Genomic DNA, 26338 nt, shown 5'->3' on the forward strand with positions numbered 1-26338 from the left:
AGAGGGGCAGTACATTCCTCTCTGAAACCTGAAGGCATACTGATTGATGTCTCTCCTGTGCTGAGCTAAATAGTTGCTGTAAGTCATTTATGGCGCAATGAAGTGCTGTGAACATTTTTCCCCGCTACATTCATCCAAACCAAATGGCATGTAATACTAATATTCATAAGTGGATTCCCTCCATCACCCAAACCCTGTTATAGACACTCATATGAGGCTTCCTGTCCATTAAGGATTAAGGATAGAATCCAAGATACCCTTGAAAACCCCCTTACTGGGAGGAGACAGTTGAGCATCTCCAAGCAGTTAAATGTGGGATGTGGAAGTTAGTGGAACTACATGAAATTTGGTAGTTTGAGTAGATTTTTCCTTAAAGGAAGAATACGAAAGAGATCTACCAAGAAAGCTGAAAATTATGAAAATTATTCCCTCTGAGGCTACTAGAACTCTATGGGAGTCACTGAGCAATTCTTGTGCTCAAAATTTCCTTGGAATAGATAAGGGGGAAGGAACATAAGTCTGAATCAGGCCAAACTTGAAAAAATGCATCTATCACTCAAGCCTGAAGGCCTGAAAATAGTACAGTAGTAGACTCGTCACTCCTGTTCACCCATGTGCTGATGGGAAGTCCACATTTGAGTGCTCCTCCAATTCCATAATGACTGCTGGACTTGAAGAGGTAAAGATCACTCCGTGGGCAGAGCTTGTCCTTCCCGAATCTTCAACTGCCAAAAACATTGCCCTTTCACAGAATGAACTAAAGAACCAATACTATGTTGTTAATTTTTACCCAAAGCAGCAGTCTTTCTGCTATGACTTACTTTCTAATCAGGTGTCTGCATTGTAAAAACTCTAACATATAGACAAGAGCTTGAGCTCTTAGGGATAAACCTTCCAGGAATCTTCAATGCCCTGTCCACCATCCTAATGTCTCTGTAAGGTTTACCAGGTGGAGAGTATTGACCATTCTCTGGTGTATTGTAAGTCACGTGTCACAACAACTGTCATAACTCTTCATTTTGTGTTGCGAGATGGAGGGGAAAAAACAACAAAACCTGGAAGTAGATTGAAGAATAAACTTGTTAACTCAAACGCGAGATGGAGGGGAAAAAACAACAAAACCTGGAAGTAGATTGAAGAATAAACTTGTTAACTCAAAGTTTCGGTGTTCCTCCTACAGAACCAGGTGACAATGACTGTCCTGGATCTATTTAAAAGTTTAATGAACATTTGCTGTAAGTTCAATCTGTTACGCTGAGACAACACTTTAACTGTGTCTGATTATTCAGACAATTTTTCCAGTGAGGCCATGTGTCCTAGCACAGAAAGCCATTATCACATATGAAGCTTCCTTAAGGTCTAAAATTCTTCAAGAAGAAGCAAGAGGTGCCTATTCGTCTTCCAACAGAAAAGCCTGCTAAATGCAAGTTTACCTTCGTCCTTAGATAGAGAATGGACTGAGGATTTAGGGAAGTCTAGTGAAAATCATAGTGCACAGAGACCAAGTCAAACAAAGCAACAGATCCTTGGCCTTTGGAATACCACTGACAGAGTTGGCCAACTTGAACCAGTCGACTCAGTAGGAATAACTTCCATGCAAATATACATTGAAAGAACTTGTGTGAATACTGGTATGAGAAAAATGCATCCTGCTTGTCCACCAAATCATCTAATCGTTCTTTTTGAAAATCATTAAAAGCATGCTGCAAAAAAAAAAAAAAAAAAAAAAAAAAAAAAAAAACATGAAGAATGGGGACAGATGCATGAACTGGTTCAGTCTCGAAATGTCCAATACTGGGCACCAATCTCTAGCTGCTTATAGCACAAGGAAAAAATTGAGGTAAAATCCCAGTGAATTACTGACACCTGCTCCATTTCAATCTTTAATTATAACCTCCTACTGAAGAACGAGATACTTCCCCTGGAGAAGATGCAAAGGAAATGCTATAGGAAATGACGCCAGTGCAGGGGAAACCCGAAAGGAATCATAACGCCCCTTCAGTACCTCCACCACCCAAGGTTCTGCAATTGGCCTCCTACTGGCACCTGAGGGCTGAATGGATCCCCAAAGGGTATAAAAGACCTATAAGAGAGAGGAATGAATCAGTACCAATACATACAGTATCCTCTTTTATAGTCTTAAAAAGTCATGCTTTGAAGGTGACCTGAAAGAGAAACCAAAACAGCTGCCATCTCCTGTGCAGGAGAAACCTTTGATGACAGATAGAAAACTGTTCTCACTTCTTCAAAACCAAGTTAGTATAAGCATGAGAACATTTGCCTGCAGCATCGGAAATGGCCTTGACCATGCAAATCAAAAACTCCAAGACTCTTCTTCGCTAAAGTCCTGCTTGCACCAAAAACTCTCTAAGCTGGTGCCACAAACACTCTAAGCTGATGAAGAGGTGATACCAGTGACCAAATATCAGTACACATAAAACTTCAACAATCTAAAGAGAGAACTGGACAACAAACTTTGTTTCAGCATGTCCAAAGCACTTTGTCAGTCTCAAAAGTATAACTCTTCAAAGGAACGGGACAGCCAAAGAAAACAATCTTTGACTGAAGACAGTTTAAGTGCCAGTAAAGTGCCTGTACCATAAGAGGCAGCTCTGTGATTTATAAAAATAAAAAAAAAGACAAAAGCTGACAGATTTAAAAGGGGCTTTGTCTGCCAGAGTACAAAAAAATTACAAAGCACATTCTTAGATGAGAGAGAAAGCTTCGGTTTCTACAAATATTTTAATTGGGCACTGAAATACTCGAAGATAACAGAGACCTATTCTCTATAGGGTCTCTTTCCTTCACTAAATGAGGATAAAGGGGAGCACTGTGGTTTAGCAAACACTGAAAAACTGAAGGGCCTGACCCAAACTCTTCTTCTACCAGAAGAGGAGTTGGGGCGACAGCAGCCGATTACCTGCAATGAATCTGCAGCTCGAGCAAAGGGGAGACAGGGAAACACAGTCTGAAGCAGCTCACCTCAGACGATACAAGTCCGTCAAGCAAAAGAAGAAAGAAGACGAAGCACCACCAGGCGCCAAAGAATATGGCAAAGGTTGGGAGTTGAGGGGGAAGAGGAGCGGCAGCACCCTGACACCCCCGCCTCGTCCAAAAGTGACTCAACAGACTCGAGCATTCCCATCTGACATCCTTAGAAAGCAAAGTGGCTAGAAAAAACATCTAGCTTGGAAACAACAAAAGAAACTGTAACCATGGTAGGACTGGAGAGAGTAACATCAATAGAGGCTGAAGAGATTCACCAATAGCCGAAGAAACGGTTTGTAAAGAACAAACAAGTGCATTTCAAGGAGAAAGAGAAACAGCAGACAAGGATTTGGAATGAAGTATAGATGTAGAGGAGATTGGTTTAACAATCAATGTAATGTATCATCAGAATAAGTATACTATAATTAGTCCTATCAGTGCTAACAACCTTATTACTAGATGCTGATGATGGTAGAAGTTGAATATGTACAGTGTGAAGATTAACATTCATCAAAATGAGACTCAGGAGCGTGAAAAATGACCAGCATAGAATCGCATTGCCCTGAGGACCAACCCAGTTCCCTGGCAGTGGACTTTTCCAACTGTCGCAGGGCAGCCCTAGGCTTGGGTTACAAACGTTTGAGGGCACTGACACCTTACCTCTTACAGGGGAATGCAAAAATGATTCCACACTATGGGGGGGGGGATGCAGAATGTTTCCTAACAAATTCAGACAAACCTTTTACTGTAGTGACTAAAACAAGATTTATGTCCTGTTCTAACTTCTCAATACTGTATGCTTTTCCTGAACCTAAAGGAGAGCACAAGGTGGTAGTCTCAGTACTGTACGGTACTAGCTAATGTATTAGCTGAGGAAAAAACCAGACTGAGTAAGGAAAACTACAGATGAAGAACCTGGAGAAGAGGAGAAATGACAGGTTTATGACCTGACCTATTTACTTTTGCAATCTATCTGCTTTCCTTCTCTTCATATACTAATGAACTTGAGCATATTGTCCTTTTAAAATCCCTATATTCCTCACATCTGTACTCAAGATCACACTTTATACCCTAGCAGCTGGCACAAAGAATGTATTTGTCTACCTCAAAAGTCAACATCTGGCTAACACAATAATCATTCCTTCAGAACCAGATGTTCTTAGCCTTGATTCCAGTGGAAAGCATCCTAAGAAAAATAAATGTACTGTACTGTGAAAGCAGCACAGCCAAAAACATGAAATGCCAACAAGCACCTATACTTTTATTATTATTAATGTTCAGAAAATGAACCCTACTCATATAGAACAAGCCCACAGGGGCAACTGACTTGACATTTCAAGCTTCCAAAGAATATGGAGTTTATTAGAAATAAGTAATAGGAGGTAAAGGGAAATACAAAAAGAAGAGATCTCACTTATCAAAAAAGAAAAATGATATTTTTATAAAAAAATAAAGTTTGTTCATACTTACCTGGCAGATATATATATAACTGTATTCTCCGAAGGACCGACAGAAATTCAAAAACTTACGGCACACGCAGTGGGGCCAGGTGGTTAGTACCCATTCCCGCCGCTGGGAGGCGGGTATCAGGAACCATTCCCATTTTCTATTCAGATTTTCTAGTGCTACTGCCTCCTGAGGGGAGGAGGGTGGGTACTATGATTATATATATCTGCCAGGTAAGTATGAACAAACTTTATTTTATTATAAAAATATCATTTTGTTCATGAAACTTACCTGACAGATATATATATAGCTGAATCCCACCACTGGAGGTGGGAAGAGACAGAATAGGATTTAGGAAACAAACATATGTAGGCGACTGACGCCTTGGTTCCTTACCTGTTAGCATAGCTGACTTCGTGATTACTGTCACCCAAGCCTGCTTCTGCTTTACTAGTCTCTCCAACGAGGTAGCGACCTATAAAGCTGGTGAGTTCTAGATGATCTGTCAACGGGGGCGAGACCACAATGTGACTAGACCATATGACCTTACTATGAGGGCAAACGACAAAAGAAACAACCACCTGACCAAGCCTAGCTACGTCATGACGTCATAACATAAGCTAAGGGCTGGGACGACCACCCCCAGTGGTGACCCAACAACCATAAAAACACCATAACCAAAAAATAAAAACACACCTAACCATTTACTACAGGATAGGATGAGTGTCGCTTTCTGCCCCCAAGATCGTATTTGCGGAAACGTAAGGCCCTAGCGCACAGCAATTCTCGTAAGAAGTCTTCACTTCAGTAAGGTAGTGTGAAGTTTAACACTGAATTGCTTTCCAAAAAGTGGCACCCAGAATGTCATTGAGAGACAAGTTTTTCTGAAAGCCACTGAGGTAGCAATGGCTCTCACTTTGTGAGCCTTGACTTTCAAAAGGCTCAAGTCCTTGTCTTGAACACTGGAATGTGCATCTATAATGGTGCTTCTTAAAAAGAACGCCAGTGCATTCTTAGAAAGAGGTAAATTCGGTCTCTTGACCGAGCACCACAGATTGTTAGAAGGACCTCGACATTCCTGAGTCTTTTGCAAGTAAAATTTCAGAGCCCTGACAGGGCACAGGGTTCTCTCTGGTTCTTGTCCAAGGATTTCCGTCAAACCCTTAATCTCAAAGGACCTGGGCCAAGGGGAAGATGGGTTCTCATTTTTTGCAAGAAACATAGGGCTTAGAGAACATACTGCATCATGGCCTCTAAAACCTATATGCTTGCTGATAGCCTGAAGTTCACTAACTCTCTTCGCCGTCGCCAGAGCAGTTAGAAAAATAGTCTTTCTGGATACGTCCTTGAAGGATGCAGAATGTAGAGGCTCAAAATCGTCTGGACATAAGGAATTTCAGGACTACATCTAAATTCCATGAAGGCAGCTTTGGGTGAGCTACCTTAGAAGTTTCAAAAGACCTTAAAAGATCGTGAAGGTCTTTGTTGTCCGTAAGGTCGAGGCCTCTATACCTAAAAACCGCTGACAGCATGCTTCTATAGCCTTTGATGGTAGGTACTGCCAGCTTTAGTTCCTTCCTTAAGTAAAAAGGAAGTCGGCTATTTGGGACACAGAGGTCGTGGTAGAGGAAAACCCCTTAAGCTTACACCATCTCCTGAAGATGGCCCACTTCGACTGGTACACCGCATTGGAGGAGGCTCTCCTGGCGTTGGCGATAGCCTTAGCCACTGGTCTAGAAAAACCCCTCGCTCTGACCAACTTTTTGATAGTCTGAATGCAGTCAGACTCAGAGCGGGGAGGTTTTTGTGGTACCTCTCGAAGTGGGGCTGTCTGAGAAGATCTACTCTCATGGGAAGCATCCTTGGGAAGTCCACTAGGAATGTCATGACCTCTGTGAACCACTCCGCTGAAGGCCAAAAAGGGGCGATTAATGTCATCCTCGACCCTTCCGAGGCCGCAAACTTCCTGATGACTTCCCCCAGGATCTTGAATGGGGGAAAGGCATAAACGTCTAGACCCTTCCAGTCCCATAGGAGGGCATCTACTGCTACTGCCCCTGGGTCGAGCACGGGAGAGCAGTACAAAGGCAGCCTTGTTGTCCTCGATGTTGCGAAAAGGTCTACCAGGGGACGGCCCCAAAGCTTCCAAAGCTCCTGACATACCTCTATGTGCAGGGTCCACTCTGTCGGAAGAAGTTGTCGCTGCCGACTGAGAAGGTCCGCGCGTACGTTCTCGACCCCTGCCACGAATCTCGTGAGAAGCGTAACTTGTCGAGAATGGGCCCACAACAGGATCTCCTTTGCAAGCAAGAACAGGGACCGAGAGTGAGTACCTCCCTGTTTCTTGAGGTACGCCAGGGCTGTGGTGTTGTCCGAGTTGATCTGAACCACCCAGCCTGCAACCTGATCTTCGAAGAACTGGAGAGCTAAACGAATCGCTCCCAATTCTTTTAGATTGATGTGCCAGGACACCTGTTCCCCCTTCCAGGTGCCTGACACTTCCTCCCCCCCCCCAGTGTTGCTCCCCATCCCCATGTGGATGCGTCGGAAAACAACACTAGGTCGGGGTTCTGAAGAGAGAGTGAAACCCTTTCTGCCAATTTTGCGGGATCGAGCCACCACCTTAGATGGTCCTTGGCAGAGAGAGAGATCTTGACAGTCTCCTCTAGATTCTCCTTGTTCGTCCAGTTCTCCGCAAGGAAAAACTGGAGGGGTCTGAGGTGCAGCCTCCCCAGGGAAACAAACTTCTCCAGCGATGAAATGGTCCCCAGCAGACTCATCCATTCCCTCACCGAGCATGTTTCTTTCCCCAGGAAGGCCAAAGCTTTGTTGAAGCAGTGCTGCTGACGTTCCTGGGATGGAAAGGCTCGAAAAACCACTGAATCCATCTGAATCCCCAGATAAACAATGGACTGAGAAGGGATCAGATGTGATTTCTCGAAGTTCACTAGAAGTCCCAGGGACTTCGTCAGCTCCAACGTTAAGTGCAAGTCCTCCAGACACCTTTCCTCCGACGAAGCTCGAATAAGCCAGTCGTCCAAATAGAGCGAGATCCTTATGCCCGCTAGGTGAAGCCATCGGGCCACGTTCCTCATCAGAACCGTGAAGACCATAGGAGCCGTACTCAGTCCGAAACAAAGAGCCCTGAACTGGTACACTTGTCCCCCCAGGACAAACCTCAAGTACTTCCTTGACTGAGGATGGATGGGGACGTGAAAATAGGCGTCCTGGAGGTCTAGAGAGACCATCCAATCGCCTGGTCTTAAAGCACTTAAAACAGACTGAGACGTCTCCATCTTGAACTTCTCCTTGACAACAAAATGGTTCAGTCTGCTGACGTCCAGGACTGGTCTCCACCCCCCTGACTGTTTTGGAACCAAGAAGAGACGATTGTAGAACCCTGGAGAATCCAAATCCAGGACTGGCTCTATGGCTCTCTTCTCGAGCATCTGTTCGAGCAGATCGAAAAGAATCTGTTGCTTCTCTGGGTGGTAAGAGGGCGACAGATCCCTGGGTGTTGAGGACAGGGGGGGAAATTCGAGGAATGGGATCCTGTAACCTTTTTCGATGACACTGAGGGACCAGGAGTCCGCCCCTCTTGCTTTCCAGGCTTTCGAAAACAAAAGAAGCCTGGCTCCTACTGGTGTCTGGAGGTCCGGTATATCATTTCTTGCTCCTTGGGTTAGAAGGGGCTCCACCTCTGGAGAGGCCTCTTCCTCGAGGAAAGGATTTTGAGGAGGAAGCTCTACCGCGAAAGGGCTTCTGCCTCTTAGAGGTTAGTCCTTGAGAAGACTTGGACGGGACATTCGGACGCCTGGAAGACTGTGCGAGGAGGTCTTGTGTAGCCTTCTCCTTAAGGCTGGAGGAGAGATCCTTGACTAAAGGCTGGGGAAGAGATGGCTAGAAAAGGGGCTAAAAAGCAATTCCGCCCTCTGCACAGGAGAAACTGACTTCGCTGCGGGTTGCAATATAAGGCCCTCTTCTTCAAGAGGGTTGTACCAAAGTGAGCAGCCAGTTCATCCGCGCCATCTCTGACGGCCTTGTCCATGCACGACAGCACACTGGACAGCTCCCCCAGAGTGATCGAGTCTGGACTTCGAGTCCTCAAGTCCAAGGCCCCCAAGCACCAATCCAAAAAGTTGAAGACCTCCAACGTCCTGAAAAGCCCCTTAAGGTGATGGTCCGTTTCCGAAAGCGTCCAGGTCACCTTCGATGAAGAAAGGAGGGCCCTCCTTGGAGCGTCGACCAGACTTGCGAAATCTCCTTGGGAAGAAGAAGGAACTCTGGAACCAATTTCTTCTCCAGTCTCGTACCACATTCCCGCCTTCCAGCACAATTTAGACGGAGGTAGGGTAAAGGAAGACTTGCCTTGTGTCTTCCGATCCTCCATCCAAGAATTAACTTTCTTAAAAGCTCTCTTGGTGGCGAGCGATGTCTTCATCTGAAGGAAACCGGGCGATTTCCTCACCTTCGACGAAGCTAACTGCGAAGGGGGTGAGAGAGGAGCAGAAGGCTGAAATTTATCTGGAAATAAGTCTCTCAGCATGCTGGCCAAAACCTGGTAGTCCGATGAAGACGACAACGGGGGCTGTTCCTGCTCTGCAGACTCCGACTCAGCAGACAACTCTCCCTCTTCGACGGAAGCGACAGGAGAGTCTTCCGGAACTTGTGGAAGACTAAGGCCCTTTGGCCCGATCCGTAAAAGAGACCTCTTCTTGCGAGAGAGTGTAGAAGAAAGCTCTGGAGCGTCCCGTAAAGAAGCGTCCTGCCGAGCGTCCTGACGAGCGTCCTGCCTAGAATGCTGCCGAGCGTCCTGAAGAGAGTGCTGAGAAGCGTCTTGCCGAGCGTCCTGACGAGCGTGATGAGAGGCCAGAAGAGCGTCATGCCGAACGTCCTGTCGCGGTTCCAGCCGAGCATCTTGTCGAACTGCAAGAGGGGCGTCCTGACAAGCATATGAAATGTTAGGAGCAGCAGCCTGAGGAGCGTTAAGACGAGGCAAAGAATCCCGACGATCCAACGAACGATAAGGGCAACCAGGAGAACTCGCCAGAGAGAGAGACGAACGAAGAGCAGGAGAGGGAGACCTCTTAGACCTCTTAACAGGCAGCTTCAAATCCTTACGGCGCCTACAAGGTTCAGACTCCTTTGCAGCAAGGAGGGACGCCAACTGCCGCTGCATGTCCAGGAGAAGACGCTTAGAAGGAGAAGACTCCTTCTCAGGAGAAGAGCTGCTCTTGTGAGAAGTAGAGGGAGGAGAGGACACCCTCTTCCTTCTACCAGGGGTGACGACAGCTCTCTTCTTGGGGCGACTGGGACGCTCAAAAGCGTCCTCCTCGGAAGAAGTTCTGGTCCCCTTTTGCGGAGGCAACTCGTGGAACCAAACAGGAGAAGAAACGACCCGTAACCCTCTTGCGGCTTTCGACTTGCCCACTCCCTGAGTCCTGGGAGTCCGGCAGAGGTCCAGGCCTAGAGGCATTATAGGGCCGATCTGACGCCCCCTCCACAACACTAGGGGGATCACTGCACTTCACAACACTTTCAATCGCAAGCACCTTAGACTCCAAAGCACGAATGGAGTTCAAAATCTCCGCGAGGGCATTACCTTCCACAGATGCAACCACAGGGCCCGAGGGCAACACTACAGGGATAGGTGAAGCAAAGTCTATAGACGGGTTAACAGGAGACAAATTATTACCCTGACTCCCACCAGCAGACACACTCCTGGAGGTAGACCTCCTGATACGGTCACGCTCTAACTTGCGCACATAAGAGTCATAAACCTTCCAATCTGCATCAGGCAAAGACTCACACTCCTTGCAGCGATCATCAAACAAACAGACATGCCCTCTACATCTCATGCATACTGTGTGAGGGTCTACCGAAGCTTTCGGTAGCCTCACCTTACACTCCTTCACACCACACACCCTGAAACTAGCAGAACTAGATCCAGACATCGTAGTCAAAGAAAAAGACAAAGCCAAAATCAAAACAGTCCACAAAAGCGTATGCCTATCCACAAAGCCAAAGTCAAAAACCAAAAGACAATCAGAATACTCAAGTGGAAAAGTTTTCGAAATCCAACGACGGAGGTATTAACAATGGGTGTTGACAATACCGGCGACAGAGAAAATCTGAATAGAAAATGGGAATGGTTCCTGATACTCGCCTCCCAGCGGCAGGAATGGGTACTAACCACCTGGCCCCACTGCGTGTGCCGTAAGTTTTTGAATTTCTGTCGGTCCTTCGGAGAATACAGCTATATATATATATCTGTCAGGTAAGTTTCATGAACAAAAAATAAATTAACAAATTAATAAACAGATAAAAACGTAAGTAAATTATTAAAATGTAAAGAGAATTGTATTTGGGTAGTGATGCATTGTATCTTTGCTTGAACTTTTGAAGTTCCAATTGCATGACATCCAACAGTGTGAGGAATGAAAGACTTCTGAAACAGTGTTCAACAGTGAGGCATATTTACTACATACTGGTGCTGGTGTTCAGGAAATCTGGCTGCTCTCAGCAGGAAAAGGGACAGGACAATGGCAGCAAGGAGATTCTGTCAAGAGCTAAAACATTCAAAACACACCTGGTGAAGGACAGGTATACTAGACAGTCATCTGGGTCAGCCACGCAATCTTCTTTTGTTTGAAAGCTGACTCGTCAATCAGCAAGGAGATACAGTATATGCTATCTTCAACAGTAGGTCAGACTCATCCCAAATAAAAGACAGGAATTCCTTTTACAATTCCTTATTAGAAAGTCAACAATAACGATTGCCTACCAACATGCATGCATACATTATTATTTAATAGTTTAGACCACCAAGTCACTTACACATACAATCATACTAAAAAGTCAGTTTTGAAAATATAGTTGTGAGAACTTAATTATTAATGAATAGTTTAATGAGGCCAATGAGTGTATCTCTAGAGCATGGTTTCTCAAACACTGCACCCAGGGGTACTGGTGCACCATGGAAGGTAGCTAGGTGCGCCCGAAGATAACTGAAGATTTAATTCATAAATTATATTTATATTTTAAAACTGTTTGATTTTCATATATTTTCAAGACATCAGGTATGTGGTTTCTAAGTCTGGGTCAAGTCTTTGCCACTTAACATTTTTAAATTGGAAGGTAAATTAATGGCTTAATCTTTAAGAAGCAATGGATTACCCTCTCCCTTTTCCTTTCCTTGGGGATTTAAATCGGTCATCACTGACCTCTCTCTCTCTCTCAAAAAAAACAAAATCATATAATTCTCTATAACTCCATATCCTGCTAATCTTCTTTTAAAATGTTGGCCAAAAATGACAACTGTTAAAGGTAATCTTTTTCCTTATACCTATTCGTTCCTGGTTAATGACTTTACCATATGGTAAATGAAAAGGACAAAGTTAATACCAAATTTCCCCTTAGGTCAGTTGGCAATAGAATTAAGTATGACTAAACCAAAATACAGTATTCCAGGTTAGTGACACATAATCCAGGTTAATACCTTTACGATATGGTGAATGACAGATAAAAGGGGGTTTATAATTCGGGACAATGACCTCTTTGTGGGACTTATAAATGTGAGGTCTTCTGTGATTGTGGTCAGTCAGTAGAGTCGATACCCAAGTGTTGCTGCATTACTTTTCAAGGTTCTCATTCAAGACGCTCGGTGAATTACAATTCGTGGTTTTTTCTTATATATTAAAAAAAATAAGCTACCCACACAATGAACACATTTTTAAACAAGAAATGTACCAGTGAAGAACTTGATTCTAATAATGAAACTATTTCTAGTGACATGAAGCATTCAGCAAAGAAAAATAAGGGTAGACCCAATTGCAAATACGACAAGAGTTATTCAAGTTATGGCTTCATGTGAGTTGGAGATGAAAATCAGCCTCAGCCTTCGTGTTTGATTTGTAGATGCAAAATGTCAAACGAGTTGATGCTTCCTAGTAAATTAAGTAAACATTCCCAAACATCACATTGCAGTTCTCAAGGAAAGCACGTAAGTTATTTCAAAAGATTACTTGATCAACAAACAGAGCAAGCAATTGCTTTCAAAAGTTGAGCAACGGTATTTGAGAAAGCTCAAACTGCTTCTTATAAAATATCAGGAATGATAGCCGTAAAAATGAAGTCTCATACTCTTGCTGAATCTATTATTTTGCCCACTTGTAAAAAGATGGTTAAGACTATTCCAGGAGACGGTGCAGAGAAACAAATAAGTAAAATTCCATTATCAAATGATACTGTTCATGGGCGTATTCTGGAAATGTTTAACAATATCGAAGAAAATGTTTGCTGTCATAACTTCAGGATTCATACTTTACACTCCAAGTTGATGAATCAACTGACATAACCAACAAAGCGCAACTGTTCACCTTTATTCAATTTATTGATGGGGATACTATAGTAAATCAGTATCTCTGTTGCAAAGAATTGCTTACCACTACTAGAGGTGAAGATATTTTTCATACTTTACATAATTATTTTGCGAAATAGAATTTATCCTGGAAGTCGTGTGGGGTTTGTACTGATCGAGCTCCACAAATGACTGGTTCTATTAAAGGGCTTGCATCGTTTGTAAAGCAACACCATCCCAACAGTATAACAATTCATTGTTTCTTGCATAGAGAGGCACTGATGGCAAAAACACTTGGTACTAAATTGAAAGAAGTTTTTGATCAAGTTGTCAAAATTATAAATTTCATTAAGACTAGACCAGTAAAAGCTCGTATATTTGAACTACTTTGTACACACGCTACTTTTGCACACAGAAGTGAGATGGTTATCAAGAGGTAAAGTATGCTGCGGTATGCTTGAACTTCGTCAAGAGCTATTGGCATTTCTGAGAAAGAAAATAAAAGTAAATTTTGTGAACTTCTGAAATGTGAGTTTTGGATTTAAAAACTGAGATATCTGACCGATATGTTTCAACACTTGAATAGTCTGAACGTGCCCATGCAAAATGGAAATGAAAACCTCTCATCTACTGACAAAATTAAAGCATTCCAAAAAAACTAGCAGTCTGGAAAAGTAAAGCCAGTTTAGGATGTTTGGAAATGTTTCCTTTGGTTAGAGAAGGCCATTCAGACAAATTAATTCCTTTAATAGTGGATCATTTATCAATTCTGGAAGGTAATTAGAACCATACTTTCCATCAATAAACACTGACCCATACAATGGATTTGCAACCCTTTCATTGACATTTCAACTGATGACGTTGGCTTTTCGTTAATAGAAGAGGAGGAGCTGGCTACCATATCTACTAATTGTGGCTTAAAGATCATGCATAAGGAGGTGCCCATCAATCAGTTTTGGATTTAAATTAAAAAATTTAAATTATCTCTGTGAACAAGGATTTTCTGTATTAACTACCATTAAGTGTAAAAATATATCAAATACTAAATGCATTGATGAACAGATGAAAAGTTAAGTATACCTTAGTTTAACCAGACCACTGAGCTGATTAACCCTTAAACGCCTGTTGGACGTAACAAACGTCGACTAAAATTGTCTGTTGAATGCAGAGTGGACGTAGCAAACGTCGACTGAAATGGTCGAAAAACGCAACTGTAAGCTAAAACTCTTACATTCTAGTAATATTCAATCATGTACCTTCATTTTGCAACAAATTGGAAGCCTCTAGCACAATATTTCGATTTATGGTGAATTTTTGAAAAAACTTTTTCTTACGCCCGCGCGTAACTCGGCCGAAAATGTCAGAAATTCTTTCGTCATTTTGTCGTAATTTTTGCACCGTTCTATATTAGCCGTTACATAAAGTTTTATATATGAAAATGCGCAATTTCATGTACAATACAACAGAAAATAACTCATGGTTGTAGCTTTTATCAGTTTTGAAATATTTTCATATAAATCACGATAACTGCCAAAATTTCAACCTTCGGTCAAATTTGACTCGACCGAAATGGTAAAAAACGCAATTGTAAGCTAAAACTCTTACATTCTAGTAATATTCAATCATTTATCTTCATTTTGCAACAAATTGGAAGTCTCTAGCACAATATTTCGATTTATGGTGAATTTTTGAAAAAACTTTTTCCTTACGTCCGCGCCAGAAATTCTTTAAATCACGTTGTCGTAATGTTTGCACTGTTTTATATTAGTCGTTACATAAAGTTTTATATATGGAAATGTGCGCAATTTCATGTAGAATACAACAGAAAATAACTCATGGTTGTAGCTTTTATCAGTTTTGAAATATTTTCATATAAATCACGATAACTGCCAAAATTTCAACCATCGGTCAACTTTAACTCGACCGAAATGGTAAAAAAACGCAATTATAAGCTAAAACTCTTACATTCTAGTAATATTCAACCATGTACCTTCATTTTGCAACACACTGGAAGTCTCTAGCACAATATTTCGATTTATGGTGAATTTCTGAAAAAAAAATTTTTCTTTACGTCTCTGCTGTGTGATAACTCGGATTAACATCTCAGAAATTCTTTTCGTCATCATGTTGTCGTAATGTTTGCATCGTTTTACATTAGTCGTTACATAAACTTTTATATATGAAAATGTGTGCAATTTCATGTAGAATACAACAGAAATTAGCTCATGGTTGTAGCTTTTATCAGTTTTGAAATATTTTCACATAAATCACGATAACTGCCAAAATTTCAACCTTCAGTCAACTTTAACTCGACCGAAATGGTAAAAAAAACGCAACTGTAAGCTAAAACTCTTACATTCTAGTAATATTCAATCGTTTACCTTCATTTTGAAATAAATTGGAAGTCTCTAGCACAATATTTCGATTTATGGTGAATTTTTAAAAAACAATTTTCCTTACGTCTGCTCGGTAACTCGGCCGAACATCTCAGAAATTCTTTCGTCTCGTTGTCGTAATATTTGCACCGTTTTATATTAGTCGATACATAAAGTTTTATATATGAAAATGTGCGCAATTTCATTTACAATACAACAAAAAATAACTCATGGTTGTAGCTTTTATCAGTTTTGAAATATTTTCATATAAATCACGATAAATAGAAAAAATTCGACTTTCGGTCAACTTTAACTCAACCGAAATGGTCGAAAACTGCAATTGTAAGCTAAAACACTTACAGTCTAGTAATATTCAATCAATTAGCTTCATTTTTCAACAAACAGGAAGTCTCTAGCACAATATTTCGATTTATGGTGAATTTTTGAAAAAAAAAAAAAAAATTTTTACGTCCGAGCGTTACGAATTCATGCATCATTTTGTGATAATATTTTCTCTGTGTTGCTTTGATCGTTTTAAAATTTGTTATATACCAAAATCATCACAATTTAGTGTACAATACAACTAAAAAAAATTAAGTCATTAGCTTTAACCGTTTTGCTTACAGCGCGATTTGTATACAATTATATACGTTTTTTTTTTCGCTGTCATATATTCCAATATTTATATATGATAATATTTTTTTTTCATTTCTGATGGTTGCATACTAAACTTCAGGCAATGACAAAAAAATGAGCCAAAAATGAACTCTTAATCTTAAAAACTAAGCATGCTGTGATTTTTTTAAAAAAACTTTTTTTCCGCTTTGGCGCTAACTCACCGAACGCCGCCGGCATACGGGAGACGTTTTTGTAAATAGGGCTTCGGCGTTAAAGGGTTAACAGCTCTCCTAGGGCTGTCCCAGAGGATTAGACTTATTTTACATGGCTAAGAACCAATTGGTTACCTAGCAACTGGACCTAGAGCTTATTGTGGAATCCGAACCACATTATACCGAGAAATGGATTTCTAACACAAGAAATAAATTCCTCTAATTCTTCACTGGCCGGCCGGAGAATCGAACGCAGCCCTAGGAGAGTGCTAGGCGAGTACGATATCGACTCATCCAGGGAAGACAGAATATCACATATAAAGCCAAACATTCAGAAAATTGCAAAACCTCATCAAGTACACGTTTCACATTAGGATACTTAAATGTAAAATATGTCCAACAAAATAAATAGTTATTTCAGGTACAGTACTTCTTTATAATCTTCTATTTTCAAATTTCATGACTAATTTTTCGATATTAAAATCAAAGGTTCACCACGTTTTGCTTATTTCATAGGTGCGCCCTGACGTAAAAAAGTTTGAGAAACACTGCTCTAGAGTAACAGGGCTGGAGCAAGAGAAGTTAAAAGAAATAAGAGAGCTCAGAAGAAAGTACCCAAAGGGAAAAGATAAAAAGTAAAAGGCATAACAGGCAACGGAGGGCTGAAAAAATGTGTCCAAGAACCTTAGTATTGTACTAACTATTCCTCCTCCCTGACAAGTTGGGTATCAACCTTTACAATTAGCAGCCATATAAATAATTAAGAAACCTAAGATTAAAAAACAAGAAATTTTAGTGGTTTAAACAGTTATACCAATACAATAGAATGTTTGCATTTGCTGTTTCAGACAACCACTTTAAAATTAAAATTACTGTAGTTAGTAGTATAACTATAATGTATAAAATTTTTTAAATAATTTGTATATTTCCAGCATATGTAAGCCAGTGTCTTACAAAGTATTTCCAGTATGAACTGGAAACTTGTTGAAGCTCAGGAACAAAGCAGACAGGTGAGTGGCAGGGTATGAACCATCATCTCTTGGTAAACCATTACCCTTCCTATAGTCTGCAATGCTTCCATTCTCCTTTTTTGCACCATTGCTCCCAAATTTCTTGCACTGTTTTTTTATGGACTTCCCTTTTTTTTTTCTCTAGAGTTTCTTTGTACAGCTATGCTCTTAAGTGAAACATGACTGCATAGGATTTAGTTCAAAATTCACAAACTGGCAACCTAACATGCTCCATATTTATCTATTATTTCAGTGCGAAAACATGATTATTGAAAATGTTTCGTAACTGTTTTTCCAAAATTTGGCTACATGTGGCCATATGTTTCATAAGAGTGAAATCTGACATATATTTCAAAACAGCAAGGAAATATCACATGTAGCCAAATTTTGGAAAAACAGTTACGAAACATTTTCAAAACTTTCGTTCACTCATCGCCGATGCATTTGACAAAAAGTCATCCTCACAACTCCGTTCAAATGTTAAATAAAAAAGAAAAAAGTTGTCATACCATTAATATTGCTTCCAATGCAACCATAAAATTTAAAATACAGTAGTCCTATTTGATTGTTTTTTATGCCTCAACGCTGAAAAAATGTAAATAAGTAGATACAAAAGTAGAATGCATTCACCGATATCAACAGGTGGGCAAAGCATGTGGCGCAACCATTAGAGTAGCGGCGCAACATGAACCACCTAGTATAACATACGTCTACAGGAAATATTCACCCATGCAATTATTCTTTTTTTAAAGCCAAGATTTTGTTCCTAGGCCTAAGTGTGTTAGATTTCTTTACTCACTATAAATACATTACACTTAGCATTCACATCTCTATATTAACAATTTCTGGCCAGATAACATATGAAGTTATTTACACATTCTTGCACTCCAAGTTACCTTATGAATGAATAAATTATACATACACCAAAAGCAAGCAGAAAGACTTAAGAAAATATTTTGAGCCAGTTAAAAAACAAGTGTTCCATAGGCCTTGACATTAATACAGTACTAACAGGTATTTCGATTAATAGCATCCTCTCCATATAATTAAAATCATCATCATCTTTTATTCCTCAAAGAACAGGTAATCTCTACAAATAAATTCTTTAGTAACAGAGATTACATATCAGAAGGCTTAGATTATTTTTTATAGGCCTATAAGTCATTTTGCAACATACAAGCAGCTTGAACACAGCTACACTTCAAGATTCAAAGAAAACTTGTTGTAAATCATATTCCTATCTTGAAAATGTAATGACTGCTGAGCTTATTAGGTCTACTGTCATAATGCTGCAGAGGTAGTTAAGTTGACCAGCCCGAGGAGCATGTTAAGCGCACTGTCACTGATAGCACCGCTAACCTTATTACACTGCGCTTTGAGATAAGCAATATAAAAAAAAAAAAATCTGTTCAAATCACACAGGTTACAAATTATACCAGTGCATAAACGTTATCATATTTATATAAAAAATAACCATAGGGAAAATACTACTACTTGTGAATTTGCAAACTTGTCAACATGTATGACACCGAAAATGAAAAAAAAGTTTAACACTACTTGGTAACATTACGTTGAGTCTGAGATTTTGGACGATACAAAAAGAATCATGTTGCCTCAGATTTGAGCATGACTGTACCATCTAACTACTTAAAGACTGCCAGACACTGGAGCCACTTCATTTTACAAACTTAAATTTTAGTACATTCAACTTTTTTTACAAGTTCTGTAGTATACCCTTAGTGATGTACTCAACCTACTCATTTTTATCCAAACTTGACAGGCCATTGACACATACTGAGTTTTATAACCCACAGGCTGGTCATTTTGATGAACAGGGAAAAAAACAAGTTAGATTGTTTAGAGCTGTCTGATCCATAAAGAAAGAAAGTGGAAAATATACTAGAATTTTCGGTGGATTTGGCAAAAGGTAAAAAGCTATCCCTAGAGTAATGGGTCTCACATCATGATGTCTGGCCAGCCTCCTCTAATGGTAATACCCCAGTGGGTGGTTAGTACTTTAGTCAACCCATTACCTTAAATCCAATTCACTTTATAACCAATCCCTGTACTTTTCAAATTTATAATGATTTACCTTTTCCAATCTAATTTTATCACCTAAATTAGGTGCAAAAGTTCCTTCAATAACCAATAAGTCCTCTTGAGTTACAAGATGCTGTAAACCTGCGAGGTGCACCACAGCAAATAATCTCCCAGACTGACCATTAGCTATTTGATGATTTACTTTAGCTATCACATCTGGAATAAAAAAAAAAAAAAATTAACAATGTCAACACTAATACTAAGCTAACAGAAAAGTTCAAAGTTAAGCCTCAAACTTATCTATCCTTAAAAATTTTAAGATGAAGTTCCTTAGCTATTAGACCTACATCAGACTGCACATAAAAAAAGCAGATGACTCCAAAATCCCTTAGTGTTACTGAATCATTATACAGTCCGACCTCTTAAATCTGGCACTCTGTGGGCCGGGAACTCCCATGATCCAGGACATTTTTGAATCAGCAGCCATTAGTTATTGAGAAGCTACGAGGGCAAAGCCACAAGTCGTTTCAGCTTTTGGATATTTTCGGATTTCGGAACTGAAGCTTGCTCCGTGAATACACAAACATAATTTACTTCCAACAAAAACATTCTGTTAAACTAAAAAATATACAGCATACAAAAGAACCATAATTTGTGTATGTACTTGTGTCTCATCCAATCTCATGTGTCATGCGATCATATACACCGTCTATAGTGCAAGATGTATCTTCAGTAAATTACACTTGGCTAGGCTTTCTATGCCCGTTTCAGTTTCGGTAGATACAATTGTTAATGTACATTACTGAATATCTGAATAAGCTTTCAACTATGAAATAAGCTTAGAACCAAAGTTCATTAGGTTAAATGGAAATCTTCAAACATTAAATCAGGCTACCCAACTTTGTGAATTGTCTAGGAATTCATTACTATTTCTTATAAATAACAACCACTTACTACTGCGTGCAAGGCAATGGCATAAATAACAAGTACACTAGAACCCCGGTCCGCGACCGTATCAGAACTCAACATAATCAGATTTCGATGTGAAATTTTGAGTAAATTTTGCATCGAAGCTCGGACAACAAACCAGAATCCGACCCAATGTATCATATGATGTTTGTAAACGAGTGTTTCAGTCAGCTGACGCTAGTTGGCGGAGTTATTCCAGCGCAACGTTTAAAGCCCACACACTCTGCTGCTCTTGTTTTGAGCACATAGTACATGCTTGTATAGGTATTTCCTCAGTTTTTGTGGATTTCTGCACTGTATTTTTTATTCAATCATGGGTCCCAAGACAGCCGTTGCTGACAAGCAGAAAAGGAATACGGTAAGAACCACAATTGAACTTAAGAAGGAGATTATTGAAAAGTATGAAAGAGGCATTTCTTACGTTTGTGATAACAGACATAATTTAGCTTATTTTTAATATTTCAATAATTTACTGTGATAGCAATTAGGCTTGTTTTAAAATTTTTTACTATTAGCAAAAGTTTTTGTGCCTACCCATTACAGTACATACTGGTACCTACCCTAGCCTATGGGGCTTGGTCAACCATAGGTAATAAGGCCACATTAGACGTAGGCCAGATTTTTTGATACAGCATACACTTAAAAACGAAAAAAGTGCGTCTAATACAGTAAGTTATCTAACTCTGAACTTATTCAATTGCAATCTGTGTGCAAAGTTTTGTATAAAAGGCAAAGTTAGGGTAATGATTGGTGGTCAAGAACGGATTAATCCATTTTCAGTTATTCCTTATGGGAAAAATTGATTCGGATCTTGGCTGAACCGCATCTTGACGTTTTTTCTGGAACGGATTAGCATCGAGAACTAGAGTTCTACTGTACTGACATAAGCAATCGAATCAAGAAACAGCTGTTTACTGATGTCAGCTACCGCAACTAGCACACGTTTATTACGGGTTGTGTTACAGTTGTCAACTTGTTAAAAATTTGCTAATTTTCAATGGTGACTTCCATATATAAAAATAAAATAAATCTTTATTCATCATTCATGCAATGGAGAGGAAAGTGTTGGGCAAGTACACCACTAAACTTATGATTGTAGCTGTGGTTAAAGAAATGAGTAATGCGCAGGCCACAAAACATTTTGGGAGAGGTAAAAGCAACACATCTGATACTGGCAATATCACACCTTTATTTATTCCTAAATAGAGTAAGTTGCATTTTTAAGCTCAGCTTTGATAATTAAAAAAAAAAAAAAAAAAAAAAAAATCTGAAATGTGTTTCATTTAGCAACTAATGGCTGTGATGATGTCGGTAAAACCCAATCAACTGATGATTTTCAGAATGTAAAGTTACTATAATGCAAATGCCGCCTTGGTGGCTATGTTCATAAACTATAATACGATAATAATATTGGCAATAATGCATGAAATATAACTGCATACAGAATGTAAAATAACAACTTTATTCAAACGATCATTTTTAATACAACTATATACAGTATATTTGAATTTTGCAAATGGACATCTTTCAATGTAACAATCTCTCTCTCTCTCTCTCAGATGCAGGTTTAAAAAAACAAAAACAGCAGATTTTTGGCTTTTTGCTGAAAATGAAAGCCAGAAAAGTTTGAAGTGCCAAAAACACAAGAAAGGTGCCAGAAGATCAGAATTCGACAGCGTGCTTTTAAAGAGGTTTAAGCTCCGACAAACTGAAGATGTAAGCATTTCCAGGGATGTCGAATTTTCATATGGAATTAAACCTCATGAATGACACTGACTATTCATACGCTTGTTCTACTTTTGATAACACAGCAATACAATAATATACTGTACAGTATATGCAGAATGAACTGGCAAGACTTTGCTTACATAGGGGGGTTTTTAGGGGTGATTTCTGTCATCTGGGATTTTCTGTGGGCCTGGTCCCAAAGGAGCTGGTTTAAAGAAGTCAGACTGTAGTAGTAATCAGATATTGATTTCAACTCCTAACATACAGGTTCACATTTTCTCTCTTGCTCTTCAAGAGAATGCTATGCACTACAGGCTGCACTACAAGCTACATAAGAGTCAAGTTGTTACAGATGTAATAACTTACTTTTTGTTAATGTTTCACCTGCTTCTTCAGTGTCATCAACAATCTCCTGTTGTGCACATGGATGGTTAACATATTTAGTATGTGATGGTGTTCTCAAGCCATTTACTGACATCCATACGGGTAAAGTAGGTCCCCTGACAGCAGCAACCTCTGAAATGGCAGAACAAGTAACATATTTGTTTTACATTTATTGATCAAATGTATACATGTTGCTGTAAAGTAAAAACTATCACACTAAAATATTAGATAGGGTAATGCTAGGATACCTGGAATTCCTCACCAACACACAATTTAAAACTAGAAATGGTCAAATGATAAGTCATTTTGGCAATTTTTTTATAAGGAATTTGAGTGGCAGGTGAATAAGTCATTGTTTTGAAAGTGTCCTGTACTTCTTGACCAGTGCTGTACAGCATGTGCTATACATGAGCTCTTGTGTGATCTTTTTGGTTTTTCTGTTACATGATAGTTAGGTATATTTTTAGTAAATAAAATCATTACAACTTCTGATAATATCCCTGGATGTTTCCAGACACCAAGTTTTGACACCTGATACATTTAGTTTTGCAATGACTGTCATGTGTGTAAAAACTGCATATAGGGAGGACATTTAATCAATTACAGTACATCTGAAAGATCTTCAATAACTTCTTCTCATAAATGCCTCTCCTGGCTGAACTGAAATAACATGACAAAGACATGAGGGGCAAACTGTGCCAACTAGCTGTACCTACCAACTTTGCTGTAAGGTACATGCTGTGTGCACTGTTACAGGGAAGACAGGGAGGGGTCTTGCCAAAAGGATCAAGAGTGCAATGTTAAACTGGAATACATTATTGTATTTCTTTTATGATTTATGGCACTTGAGGCTCATTAGGAGGGGGGGGGAGGCTTCCAAGGAGGAAGCTTGGTAAGGTAAGGTAAGGGAGGGTAGGTCTGGGAAGGTCAGATTGGGATATACAGTATCCCTATTATTAGCCACATTTGTTCTGCAATTATTACCGATTACAGGTACGAACCATACATTTTCCTGCAGCAAAATGTAAAAATATCAATGTTTCTATATAATAATTGTTGCCGTATATTTTCTTAGAAGAAAAAACATTATCCGTAATCTAATGACAATTGCTCAATTTTGTTCTAACAATACATATATCTTTCTTTTCTTCGTTTTATAGGAAGTTTATTTAGCCTTCTAATGCCACCTTTATTTTTTTTTTACCTTTATTCTTTACTTAGGTACGATACGAAACGTCAACATAAGTAGGTTGGAAAATCTGAAAATTGCACTCTATAAAATATTAGTATTTGTAATCAGTAACAGCTAATTAGCAAACACTCTTATAGCAAAATGATTGCTTACACGTGAAAGTTCAAACTTTTCCGCACAACTTACATATAAAATAGACTCCCCAAACCTAATTATTATATTTTTCATAATTATTTAAATAAAATATATATGATTTTCCTTAAAAATTTCATGTTCATAATGTTTTTTCATTACTTCTAAGCCTTGCAAAGATTTTCTGATTGCTTTAGGAAAATTTCAATCATCTGCCAACGTCATAACACAAACCAGAAGCTTATATCAGTTATACTTTGGACGTATCGATTTTTACAAAGATACTTTTCTGCGTGAGCCCCACTTTTCCCTCCACAGCATAAGTCGCATGCCGGGTAGCGCTACAGGAACCCCTGGAAGCACAAGAGGGTTAAATAATTTTTACTCTATGGCTCTACAAAGTTTTGCAATGGGGCGAACCAACAAGCTAGAAATATAGCCGTGACCATTCTCTTTAATTCTGTTTGGTTTTAGAATGCTTGGTTCAAAGACTTAGCACTGATTTCCCATACAAAAGTCTGTTCATTATTATATTACTTAATTTGGTTGTTTTCGTAATTGACATGTGAGGAGTCACAACTTACTTGGTGAGTTGGGAGGGGGGGGGGATATGGCCTCCTCCACCTTGCCAGGTTAGGGCATGGCATCTGAGGTTAGGTAACGAACACAGAGAAGCTAGGCAAATGGCTAAGCACTGGACCTGCGAGGTCATTCATGGTTGGAAAGGATATTGAGAGTAAAACAGTTGCATAGAGACACATTTGTTAAAGAGAGGGCAGAAAGAAATGTGGAAGGAAGAGGATATGAACAGAGGTACAGTACAGTATAAGAAATGAAAGAGGTTGCAGCTAGGGGGTGAAGGAACGTAGCAAAGATCCTTAAAGAATGCCTACATTGCACTCTGGTTAGGTCATATACCCTCTGAAATGCCTACAGTCATCTTGACTCCTCCCTCTGCAGTCCCTCCAACACGTCTCTTCTGGAATTTGACAATTTGGATAGTCTTCTTCTTCTACGACTTGGGGTATCCCACAGCTTTTACAATACTACCCTACACCCTAGGCTAGGCCTATGCTATGCCAGCCTATTGATAACCTCACCATGTCTAGCCTAATCACCTACGTATGCTACTAGCTGAATCACCTACGTGTTACTAACCTAACACCTACATATGTTACTATGACCAGTAAAACCTAACTTTAGTTGCGCGGCCTGATTCCCACCAGTCGCCAACTGGGACAGGTTATCGCCTTTTAGGGACTGTTTTCCTCCCCCCGGCCAGGTCAGGGGACATGCATTAAGTTACGTTAGGTAGGTAAGATATGGTTTAGTCAGGACTTGTGGTTATAGGAAAGCTTAAGTCTATTTATCTATGAGGAACCTGTCCTGGTCGACGACTAGCGGGAATCTGACCGTGTACCCCAACTAAAGTAAAGTTTTGGTAAACCTTTACTTTAGCTGCGCAGCCTGATTCCATCCAGTCTTCGACCGGGACTGGTTCCTCATACATAAATGCACATAATCTTTCCTATAATACTAGGTCTTGACCTAACCAGACCTTACCTACCTAACCTAACTTATGGCGACGTGCCATAACCTCGCCGGGTGGGCTTCAGCGCCCTGGACCCCCCAAAAAGGCTGTAACCTGTCCCGGTCTGTGACTGGCGGAAATCAGGCTGCGCAACTAAAGTAAAGTTCAACCAAAATTTTACCCTATCACCTATGTACGTTACTAACCTAATCACCTACGTGTTACTATCACCTACTTACGTTACAAGCCTAATCACCTCCGTATCTTGCTAGGCTAACCTAACCACCTACGTGTTAACCATCACCTACGTACGTTACTAGCCTAATCTCCTCCGTATGTTACTAACCTAGGCTACGCATGTTACTAGCTGATCAGGCCTAAATCTTAATGGCCTACGACCAACATAACACGCGGTCCATTATACGGTTTCTTACCATTGTTAAAGCTTCTCTGCAACCACAAGGAGGCCCTCAAAGCACGACCAAAGGCAGGTCTCAACATCTCTAACCAGGGCTATTGAAGGAACAGCCTCAGAAACACGATATGCTTGGCTTGCAAGCAGTGGTGGAAACGCAGTCAACGGTTTTGGATCTTGCCTTACAATTTGCACTGTTATTTGTCAACCGGCATTAGTTTACGAAACAGGGACCTTGCGACTCCGAGACGACGATTCACGAGTCACGACTCGTAGCAATTTTGTAAACATTGCATAGAAAACGGGACGATAAGAAAATGGGTTTAGAGGACGATTTGGGTGCCTGAAACAATTAGGCCAATGCAAAACTGATAGTTTTTGAATGAAAACATTGAAATTGGAGTATAAGATTTGGGCCTAATGCCAAGCATTTGGGCCTATGAGGTCATTCAGCGCTGAAAATAATGTTGAATTAATTTTTAGGAGAGGGAGAAAGTAACAAGGAAAAAAGAGAATATGAACGGAGGTGTAATATAAGGAATGGAAGGGGTTCTAGCCAGCTCGATTAATAGAGTAACAAGAGAGAGATTATGAACGGAGGTGTAATAAAAGGAATGAAAGGGGTTGTAGCTAGCATGATTAACAGAGTATTCTATTAATTCTGGTAGCTGGGGGCCGAAGTGACGCTGCAAAGAACCTAAGAAATATTTATATTGCAAACGTGAGCTTGTATGAAAACATGGAATTTACTTTTTAAATTTCAGTGTATCTCCAGCATCATTAACTGGTATTTTGTCTTCTGGTATTTTATATAGTAGAAATATTTCAATTTTCATATTATGTGACTAGTTTGAACAATTTCCCTTGAACATTTATCTTCATTGTCTGAGGCAAGATCTTCCGACAACTACCAAATTTGCGCCCTACTTTCACATCTAT

The 26338-nt window shown here is 39.9% G+C and overlaps 1 protein-coding gene across 1 annotated transcript in view; it reads right to left on the bottom strand.

Annotated features, from left to right (window-relative positions):
- Positions 1–25676, bottom strand: part of mRpL21 (mitochondrial ribosomal protein L21) — a 32610-nt gene extending 6934 nt beyond the window's left edge. Inside the window, exons 1-3 of the mRNA XM_067091374.1 lie at positions 25419–25676; positions 22112–22261; positions 19101–19264 (exon numbers count right to left, since the gene is read on the bottom strand). Coding sequence (XP_066947475.1) covers positions 19101–19264; positions 22112–22261; positions 25419–25485 — 381 coding nt within the window. The 5' untranslated portion in view covers positions 25486–25676. The remainder of the gene's footprint in view (positions 1–19100; positions 19265–22111; positions 22262–25418) is intronic.
- Positions 25677–26338: the final 662 nt, after the last annotated feature.

This window comes from Macrobrachium rosenbergii, chromosome 48 (genome assembly GCF_040412425.1).
Source record: "Macrobrachium rosenbergii isolate ZJJX-2024 chromosome 48, ASM4041242v1, whole genome shotgun sequence".
Classification (NCBI taxonomy): domain Eukaryota; kingdom Metazoa; phylum Arthropoda; class Malacostraca; order Decapoda; family Palaemonidae; genus Macrobrachium; species Macrobrachium rosenbergii.